Source organism: Trichoplax adhaerens, genomic scaffold (assembly GCF_000150275.1).
Source record: "Trichoplax adhaerens TRIADscaffold_4 genomic scaffold, whole genome shotgun sequence".
Lineage (NCBI taxonomy): Eukaryota > Metazoa > Placozoa > Uniplacotomia > Trichoplacea > Trichoplacidae > Trichoplax > Trichoplax adhaerens.
This window is the reverse complement of record NW_002060946.1, coordinates 5382251-5393939: the sequence shown is the minus strand read 5'-3', so window position 1 is coordinate 5393939 and position 11689 is coordinate 5382251. Positions and strand designations below refer to the sequence as shown.

At 31.5% G+C, this 11689-nt stretch overlaps 1 protein-coding gene across 1 annotated transcript; it reads left to right on the top strand.

Moving 5' to 3' along the window:
* Positions 1-6545: 6545 nt before the first annotated feature.
* Positions 6546-7763, top strand: TRIADDRAFT_55803 (uncharacterized protein; the record flags this gene model as incomplete). The annotated part of the gene is made up of 1 exon (XM_002112067.1): positions 6546-7763. The coding sequence occupies one exon, from the start codon at positions 6546-6548 to the stop codon at positions 7761-7763; it is 1218 nt and encodes a 405-aa protein (XP_002112103.1).
* Between the last annotated feature and the right edge of the window lie 3926 nt (positions 7764-11689).

Genomic DNA, 11689 nt, shown 5'->3' with positions numbered 1-11689 from the left:
CCGATCTATTCAGTCAGATCACAAAAATTTACATGATAGATTTACAGAGTTTGCTTGTTGCTGAAAGAGAATTGATAAAGCTATCAATCTGCAGTTCTTAAATATTGGTCGCGATATTCTGTTTGATGGCTGAATACATACATTCAGCTTTACCTACAAAATCATACTTGATCCATGATTAGTTACGGCAACTTTAGAATCTATTCATGACAATAAGCCAAGAAAAAATTTTTTACTTTATAAGACAACAATATTCGATTTAGGATTGCCAATTAAAATACAGTTGAATCTATAAAATTAGCATATAACTTTCTAATCATGTGTTCAAATTATTCATTTGCTTCTATTAATCCAAGTTTTTGACTATAGGAATGGGGATTTAACTTTGTCAGTATAATATGATTTTCTCTTTCGAATTTAAATTCTGACTAAGTTGTTTTGATATCAGAAAATGTAAATTCCTTGAGATCTTCAATGGAAATAGTTACAGTTACTGGGTAGTCATGATAGCAAATGAATTTTTTATGATGCTGATACTCTATAGGATTTGTTTACCTGCAAAAAGTTTTATGATGCCTTAATGATTGTTTGTATTATTTTACTCAGTATTTTCTATTAAGACTTCAATTTGCTAAAATAGCGTGGTAGCGAAATTTATGTACTCCTAGAGTGTATTCTCTGCTGTAAATAAAGATTTGTTTATCCGTAGAACTGCTTTCCTAGCTTACGGTATAGTAACTGGAATCCTTGCGAAGTACTAACTCGCTCAACACAATATGCAATATAAAACTATCACACAACTTAGCCATAATCTGTATTACTTTATATTGATCACAGTCCTTCTTATATACTCTTGCAGTAGTTATAAACATATTTACTATGCTGTTAACTTATTTCAATAACAAACATGTTATTACGATTGAATTATCAAATACGGACATTCGAGGTAATAAACAGTTTCAAACGTAAATCTACTTCGACTGTAAGCCCTGTCAAGTTCCTATGTTCTCGATACGTACTTGTAACATATTACTATTTCATCATAATATCATAATAACTCAGGTTATTACTAAGAATAACAATTCCTAAAGTAGTAGCTCGTACTTCTAAATAGTTCAAAACAAAATATTTTTATCATAAACTACACATCTATATCTATATATATATTAATGACTGTGACCAGTTACAACAAAAATTTGATTATGTTGATAGCTATTTTTGACAGAATTTGGCACCTAATATTAATAGAAATGATTTCATAATTTAGCGGAATTTCCTTGTCTTACGAAGAGAAAATTGAAACGAATTAGCGTTGCACCCGCATATTTGCATTTTATATTCGCTGCATCAGCCATACTCGATACTACTGTAGCTCAGTTTCAGATGGTATCTTTGTCATCATAACAATTTAACCACATTATAGTGGAGATAATGGAAATGGAAATGATCGTTGTCACGAAAGAAATTAAAATATAATAAGGGAGAAATCGGAGACAGTGTTAGAATGAAGATTTATTACTTGTATGTTGAATTATAAGAAATGTTATTTATTACAATTTATTTTATAAAAAATAATTATTATTTTTATTTGATATATTTACTGTAGAGTTGTTTTCTATTCAAATCTTTTCATCATTGATTTCGCTAAATATAAATTTGTATTAATCATTTGCTGACGTCAAGTATTCGGTTTATGGAGAGTTGGAGGTGGAAAATATGATTGCTACTACTTCTATACATACTGCAGTTGGAGGATAGCATAAAGCCAAATGGGATAGCTGGAAAAGCATTTTATACCAAACTGTAAATACACATAAGATCGTGTTTTCGTTTGACAGTCATACCCATAATTTTGATATGATATGAAATGAATGGCTTATGTTCTAATCGATTAAATATTAGTAGAAATTACTATAGCTTAGCGTGACCAATTCGTTAGACTCCAATAGATAAATATTCAACAGTAGAGATGTTCAGAAATGCATCAAAATTGAGTTAATGGTAGTTTGACGAAGGAAATTATCTTTGCACTTCAATATCATTATGCAAATTAGGAGCATGAAATAACTTGTCGTAGAATAAGTAATCACCTCATAAGGAGACTTAATACGGATCTCTATATAAGAGATCTACTTGCATCCACATATATGGGCTCTACTCATATAGTGGTGTATTAGTTGATCAAAAGCATCAGAATTTGACCTATAAATTGTCAAGTTTGTTCATCCTAGCTGAATGGTAACAGGGTATAGCTGTTAATCAAAGTTGATGGCGATTTTGCCGTGTATTCAAGAAGATCTAATATTAAAAGAATATTATTGCAAACTGTGAGTATCAAGCTAACACAATACTATAATCTTTTCCAAGATCGATCCTTACCACAGTTTCAGTATGCTAGCTTGAATCTTCGTTGGTTACTACTAGTCGTAGCAAATATTAATATCCTATTCTATCTACCACTATTTCAATTAGAATCCCTTGTTCATGCCATTGTATTGATTGCCGTCGATGAATAAAGGTTGGACATTACGTAGAACAATATGCAGAAGCATAATGACGATATATGAATGTTGTGGTTACGAAGGAAATTAATCAAAGAGAATAGAGAAAAGAGACTAAAGGAGATTTATTAATAGAACTTTTATTCATTTCAGTTAACAATTGACTACAAGTATCCCTTGCGCGTAATCGTTTTCGTCACTTAGTCTTACAGTAACGATAATCACTAAATACACATTCTACTTCGATTGCGACAGGAATTATTTTTAATCATTTATCAGGCCATTAGGTAAGTTTATAAGGATAACTTTTAGCTTTAGAATTAGTGGAGAACGATGATCGATAGCAAGAAATTGATTTGATGAGATTTAAGTTCAAGAAAAATTGTCATAGTAGTCTTTTGGGGAATAATATAGCCGTTAAATCATACATGTTCACGATTTCTATTAATATCTCGATAGAAATCGTCATTTTACTGATTTACTCTAGGCAGTTTTATTCGTGGATAACTGTAATAGATGGTGCGAAATTGATTTGATGACATTTTAAGTGCAAGAAATACAGTCGTAGTAGTTTTTTGCTAATGCAACCGTTAAATCACAGAAGTGCACGATATTCTTAAATATCTCGATAGAAATCGTAATTTTACTGATTTACTCTATGGGGTTTTATCTTATTTTTAAGTTGTGTATCTATTTTGGAGATCCTTTCACTAACAGATTTAAGACAGTAGTTAGGATCACTACTGTACTGTATATCTGTTCTGTAGATTTTATTTTTTTATGACCCTTTGGCGATTTAAGGATAAGACTTTATTCCTCTCTACTGTGTACGCTTTGTGATAAATAGGCAATCCCCAAGGAAATGATTATTTAAATCTTCAGTTCAGTTTTTATCCTTGATAGGAATAGTTATTAGCTTGGTAGCATTTTCCTTTTTCGTTTTCTTTTCTCGTCAATTTATATTTATACGCGTACATTCTCTTTCTCACGTAATGATTAGTATGAATATAGTTTGATAAAACATCGCTACTGTAAGAAAATTATTAACTTCTACTAAAGGATGTTGGCGGTTTCTCACCCTTTCCATACATTGGCATAGTTTGAGACTTCCCTTATACAGTATACTTAAACACACGAACGAGCGAAAGGCAACAAACCTATAATTGCCCCGTAGAAGATTTACTCTTATGATTACGGCCATTTTAATTAATGACTTTTTCCTGGTCTTATTTGTTTCTCAAGTAGATTAAGAAAGAGGAATAAGTCCATTAACTTTTTTACTGTCATGATAGACAATAATAGGCTAGATAGAATTGCCATATTTTCGTCAGACATATCTACTAAGTAGTGTCCTGTATGCCATCAAGAATGATCGGAATAATTTTTCACGATCATTTTTCCTATCGTTGAAGATTTCGTAAACATCGTCACATTTACCTTTCTTTCGCATCATTTGAATCAACTTGCTTCTAAAGTCAACAATTCTGGAGAAAATGATATCCATGGAAAATGTTGTAGCCATATTATAAGTTATGGTAGGAGTGGAAAAGGTTTAAGTTATTAACAGAAAATAGTATTATGCATTTTCGGCAGCATTAGTATAAGAAATCAATATTTAAAGTTCCCTCTATTCTTTCTATAATAATTCATGTTGACTATGAGCTGTTTAAGATGCTGAATAGTCAATAATGTCTGTCTCAGAATATATTTTCTACTATGCTTTAAATATATTTTGCCATCCTATTGAATTGGACATTAATGATGTAGTCCGTCCATCTATCGCTCTTCCAATATGTCAATAGTAGTCCTTATTGCCCAATGACGGATTAGGATATCATCTAATATTTGCTTTAACATGGAGTTGATTTGGACATGGAAAAATAGGGAAAAACACAGTCAAATGCGTATTGATTTTATCGTATTGCCGGCAATTAGACTTCATTCTTCGCTATAGCTAGTTAAAATTTCATAATAGAAGATTAAATAGCTGTAGAACTAATATTATAATTGAAAACCAGTTAAGCATTTCACGCATTTTATCAGTTCAAAATGTCTCTTCCAGAATCATGCTAAAGGTAAATTTACGAGTACTGTATTTGTCGGTTATCAAGCTTATTGTAGTGATGAATTGGGCTGCAAATTAGTAATTCACCTATTACCACTGTAATTTTTCCGTGCTGCGTGATATATCATTCGCTGATAGCATTTTATATGATCAAAATTGATGAATTTATGATTAATAAGAAGGCTTGATACCGAATCAACCGAAATTGCAATACTAACGATTCTGTACTAAACAGCTATATTCAATCATAGATGGGGTTAATGTTGTTACCGGTACTATAATGAATAGCTATATTCAATCATGGATGAAGTTAGTCATAAATAGATATTTTTACGATCGCACAGTTAGTAACATTAAATGAGGAATAATTTACAGTTATTAAGAAAGATGAACGCTGATATGTGCAATGTGAGAATTGAGTAATCATTAATACTTCAAGTCTACGAATATGACGCTACTAGGATTAAGACATGTATCAAATTATCGACTCTAATTGATATTGTCGTAATTAATAAGGGAGTGGCTGTAGTAGAGCTTAATTTATTTTTATTGATCTCATCCTTATGATCTGATTTAGTTAGACTCCTTACAGATGCAATAAATTTAGAATAGTTACAACTACATAGAGAGCAGATACTTTAACAGCAGTACATGGCCTCTTTATTTCATTAGTTTTGAATACTTATTCGTCCATGGTCTGGTAACTAACTAACTGTTCGATAGATGGAGCAAAAAATTTTCATTTCTCTCTCTCTTTAATGGCTAATAATTTCTATCGTTAGTTTCATTACATAGATTGAACAATAACTGCAGTTAAGAATTATCTACGCCTACATTCTATTAATTACAGTAATATTAGCTTTAATGTTAGATAGCTAAAGTATTATACATGTTTACGCTAAAAATTTATTTATAGCTAATAGAAATGACTGCGAGGCATCCTAGATTGAATTGTAGCTAAGTCAGATTGTTACTGAATATTTATTTAACGCTAATAACTCTAAGCTAGATCGAATATGTGTCTTTCCGTAAGTTAGGCTTTAAATTGTCTAGCAACAGCATATACTGAGCTCATTTTAACGAAAGAAGTACACATTAAATTGCCTTTTAATCTATTATTTTAATATTTTTTTTCCTTTAATTTTTAAATATGAGCCTATGACCAGCATTATTTCAAAATACATTCACCATCGTGGATAGTTTACTTTACTTAAGTGATAACTGTAATTTATATTTTATATTCTGACTGAAATTATTTGTTTCTATTACTATCATGATTTAGCGTATCTAATAAGAATTATTCATTCAAAATTCTCTTCAATCCATCCTACAATAAGGAGATGATTGACGAGAAAGAATAGCTATCACAGATAATATTTAACTTATTATAGACCGATCTTGCATTTATAAATGGCGATACTTAATCCACTAATCATTATACAATAAAATATTGATGTTGAAATAGATGACAGGTGCATCTAGTTATATCATATTCATTCAGTATTGTTAAAGCTGATTAGTGAGTATTTATAGTAGCCTACACTGTATAAATTTATATATCTAAATCTCTCTCATAAACAACCCCCTTATTTTGTATTGATGTGGCCGATAGAAATTCTATTTATAACTCGATTTATGATTCACTTCCTTATAAATAAGTTTATCAATTATTGATTATTATTATTATCTTGATCGCAACTATTTTTCCTTATAGTTTTATCTGTTTTATCTTTCGATATATTTTTTTTACTAGTGGGTGAATTTGAAGAACGTTCATTTGGTTCGGTACTTTGTTGGCCCTTTTATTAGCCAACGCTGCCTAATTTAAAGTTATTGTGATAAGAGAATTGACGCTATTCGTACGTAGGGTAGCCCTAAAAATATTACTACTTTTTATTTGTTTAGAAATACTTCTAATTAGCTTCAACTTACACTTTTCTTAGGAATTCCTGACAACTGTTATAATTCAAAATACTAAGATGTGGAAAGTATTTCAAATTTGCTTCTTACTTATAACTGCGGCTTACTCTGCGTCAGTTGCCAGTTCCAGTTCTAATGATTTCGTTCATCATAATTACGACGCCATGATTGCCTTTATGGAGAAAGTTCGTAGTGATTACCCTCATATTACCAGGATGTATAGTATTGGAAAATCAGTTCAAGGCAGATCGTTAATGGTTCTCGAAATTTCTGATAATCCAGGAATTCATGAAGTTGGCGAACCAGAGGTAAAATACGTAGGTAATATGCATGGTAATGAGGTTATTGGTCGGGAATTGATCTTGCATCTTAGCCGTTACCTATGTAAAAATTATGAAAAAGATGCTGAAATCCGTCGATTCATCGATAATACTAGAATTCATTTATTACCTTCAATGAATCCTGATGGTTATGAACGAGCTATTGAAGGCGATGCCCAAGGAGTACGAGGACGTCGTAATGCTAATAATATCGACTTAAATCGTAACTTTCCTGATTTTGTCTATCGTTACGGTAGAACTGCAGAAGAAAGCTCTAAAAATGCAGAACCAGAAACACGAGCGTTGATGAATTGGATTGTCCGTTCCCCATTTGTTATTTCTGCAAATCTTCACGGTGGAAGTTTAGTTGCCAATTACCCATATGATACTAATCCTGGATCAGTTAGACGTTATTCTGCAACAAACGACGATGATGTATTCCGTTTTATATCTAAATCTTATTCTCTTACACATCGCAGAATGGCTAAAAGTGGACCAGCATGTCCACATCAACGTGATGGGGAAAGTTTCAAAGATGGCATTACAAATGGCGCTAATTGGTATCCGGTCAATGGCGGCATGCAAGATTTCAATTATAAACGTTCAAACTGTTTTGAAATCACATTAGAATTAAGCTGTGTCAAATATCCTCTAGCTAAAGAGATAAGAAGCTTTTGGGAAGACAACAAATATGCGATGCTTAATTTTTTGAAGCAAGCTCATCGCGGTGTTAAAGGTGTTGTGAGAGATGAAAAGGGATCAGGTATACCTAATGCTAGAATTATGATCGAAGATCGTAAAACCGTTACAACCGCCAAAGATGGCGATTTCTGGCGAATCCTATTACCTGGAACATATACTATTCGAGTTGAAGCCGAAGGATACGAACCTGTTGAGAAAACAGTTACTGTGACTAATGAAAAGCCAAGTGAAATATCTGTTACCCTCCGACGCTAAGGTCGATTTTTTATGCGATCATACAACTTTACAAAGGTTGAAAAGAATATTTTACTAAAAAATCAACAATCTATAGGAGTAACTACGGATCCAAGATATTGACAGCTTGCATTTTAATTTTAGGATTGGTATAATATTGAATGTTACTATTTAAGTTATTTTCTAGTTTTATTCTTACTTTGAATTGTGGACTATGGTATCATAAATTATGGCTACAGTAAGGAAATAATTAGAATTCTCCTCGTAGCTGGTTTTAGTTTAAGTTAAGCTATAGTACAACACAGAATTAATCATTAAATTTTAGATTAGTATTGAGGTAGTAATAATTGGTTAGATTACGTTAAAAGATCATATTTTAGCACCATAAGTTAACTTTATATTATCCTATAGCATTGCCTAATAATCCTTGGATCGCACTTAAATATTCTCATTGCCGTATTAAAGGAATCATGTGTCTAAGTTATAACATTGAAATTTCAAAATTGATTTTCTGTTATAAATAAAGAGCATAACGGCATTGCATTTAAAAATTCTGTTAAGAAATAGGATATCAATTTTTGCGACTTTTAGAAAATTTTAAAATTTATCAAAAATTTATGAGATTTTCCATCGATCGTAAGTGAACGGTAGTTTACGCAGTACTGTGCTTCATACATTGTAACTCCGCCTAACGAGTGGAATATTCCAGTTTAAATAATTGTTTTCTCAATAAATTTTACTATCAAACCAAAGGAAAATGGAAGGGATAAGACCATGAATTACGAAACTTTATCATATTCTATACTGAAATCGATGATTAAAATTTAAAATTTATAATGTATTTATCCCTAGAACTGGTAACTTGCTAACAATTGTAGCTATTTTGATCTAAGGTATATAAAATTCAGGGCTATAACTAATTTTAAGAGATGTAATGTGTCTACTGTATACGGAAGTTATAGTACGGGGAAAATGTCTTTCTTATTTAAAGCAATTTACTAGACAGACATGAAAATTAAGCTACACTACTTAAGTGATTAATACCATCTGGTAAGTAGAGGCATAATTGCTAATCAGGCAGAATAAAGAGGTCGATAACTTAATGGTAGGGTATATTTAATTTATCATGCGGTAATTTTGCGAATGATTCATATAGAATTATTGTTGAAAAAAAATAGGGGATTAGTTGTAGGAGAGAATCACTTTTTTTTGATTGATAAAGTGATACGGATAATTTAAAAATCAAAAGAATGAACTACGAACATAACATGCAGGTAGTGCAAACATGTCTCTATACGGCATAAAAGCAATCTACCGCGTCATTGATAACCCTGCAAGTGTTCCTAAGTGTCAACTTAGAACATAGATGGATCCAATCCTTTTTTCTTAGCCTTCGTAATATCATAGGCACAAATTTGGGGATATTTAGAGGATTCTTACCCGATGATGTGCGTTTACCTGGATATGATAAGTAAATTTTATAGATTTATGACCCTTATTACAACAATAGTCATGTGCTCTAAGTACAGATTCAGATATAATGCAGTATCATAACTCAAGGATAATGTTATTTAGTACATGGCAGCTGATTAGTTTACATGAAATTGGTCAATGGATATACTGGCATTAAGATATTTCATTTGATATGGCATATCTATTAAAGTGGCTGTTGATGGCAAATTAAGATATGTCTTATAGAAGTCAATTGTGCCTAATTGATGCTAAAATAGTGCTGTAAAGGTTTGTGATGAACAGATTCTTTGTGTCAAAATCAAGCATTTCAACCTTTATTAAAAGCTCCCTACTTGCTTGGCTTATTATCCGTGGTAATATATTCTTATATTTTTTATACACGTGTATTAGTTCCAGTACGCCATGGTAAACTAAACTCTATCGTTCCCCGTTTTTTCCACTGTACTTTAAAATAGGCCTATTTTGCTTATTGGTTCATCCAAGCCTATTCTAATTTGTAACTATCATCGAATCTTATCTAGGTCGTATATTCACAGCAGCTATCAGAGCTACTGTAGAATTTCTGTTCTACCAAGACACGATGCTAAAATATATTTTCCAGCTTATTGGAATGGTATATTATTCTTAGTATTGAGGCTAAAACTTAATCATAAAAGACTTGGCTAATTAAAGGAATTCTTCACATGTATTACATCATACGGTAATTAAGAATCACTTTATTGATGGAAAATACTTATGACTTAGTACTATTACATTTTATCATAGTATTACATATCTACTATGACGGAACTGTGGTAATGCCTTAGTCGCTGTCTAATAAAATATACTTTAGTATCATCACTTTAATTGCGTAGTGAGCTACTCCATAAGCATTAGTTCAATCATGATTCTCTATAAACAGTTCAAGGATTTAAAAAAAGCTTCCATCTTGTTCTCTCGAAATAATTGTTAATATGAATACTCAAATTGTATGTATTCATATATTAATTACCATGAATATTTGATCCATCGTATCACTGATCAATTTTAAAACAATATAAGTGGGGTATATGAATATAGATATAAAATATTAGAATGAGAATAGAATTGCTGATTATATTATACGCCCTCATTTTTAGCTGAAAGAAGTTATGTTAGATATTGTTGTTTGTTCTTAATTTTTGCGTAGAACTTGTTTGACCGGTTATTCTCAATCCGAGATATTAAATTGATACAGAATGCATCATGATGGACCGAGTTTATTGACTTAGCAAGGAAGAATTTGAGCCTTGGTAAACATTGGATCAGATACATGTATCGATTTTTGCATACTTAATTATTCCTTCACGGCTATTTAGAAATACAGCGCTTTGCAGTACTACTAATTCATTAATTCATTAAAGTCAAAGTGATATTAATGCGTGTTACATTCATGTTAAAGTATTTATTGATGATGCAATGCATGGCGTTACTATTAATTACCAAAATAGTGTAATTGTCTTAAATTTAGTAACTAGTCCTTTAGTAGGACTGTATAAAATAGATAGTATTCAAGGCCGTGCAAGCTAAGCTACAGAGGGAGAGAGCTGGGAAGATCGTAGAGATTTTGATCGTAGATTTGATCTAGTTACTCGTTGTTAAAGATATCTGCTTCGGTTTAGTTTTGTGTACAGTTACCCGTTGGCAACTTCTAATTTTGACTTACAGTTAATAAATTGGCTATATTGACGGTGTTATGGTCCTGCTGACTAGTTTGAATGTATTAATTCTCACATACTAGTCCGTAATGGATATTGAAGTTTGCTTTGCTAATTAAGGCATCTCTTATATACTTGCAAGAATTACTCAAACTTTACAATCTACACTTTGCTTACATTACATCGGCTAATACATCTAACTGTTACATGTACATATTACAAACTTTACAGACGGATCTACAAGCCTGGTGATAATTAATCCCTCGATCCCTACAAAAGAGTTTCTGTAATTATTTCGCTTAATGACATTCTTGATATATCATCTTCAATTTAGACTACATCTAGAGAAATATAGGGCAATAGTAGCATGTTTGCTACATGAAAAATGATATGACACTTCTAGTTGTACTATATAGTATCAAACCAATGTCATTCCAGTGTCCTGATCATAACGCTCGAATTCTACATACAACATAATTGTCTTATTACCAGGATAACTCCACTTTTGACCAGCACGGTAAAATTTCAAACATACTACTTGTATCAGAGAAAGGTGTTGGAATTCATCTACTCCCTCCTACCCTTTTAATATGGATTCTATGACAGAATTTCATATACTGGCGACCCCTGGCAGTCACTAACATGGTCTACTTTGAATAGTATTTTTATGAAATCTTACATTGACTGATTTAGTGCTAACATATAATGTAGCCGAAAGAATACTTTATTATATTAAAGTGTTGTTCTATGCCAGAAGCTGTTACATTATTAATTCATTTAAAAAAAAATTTTAATAGG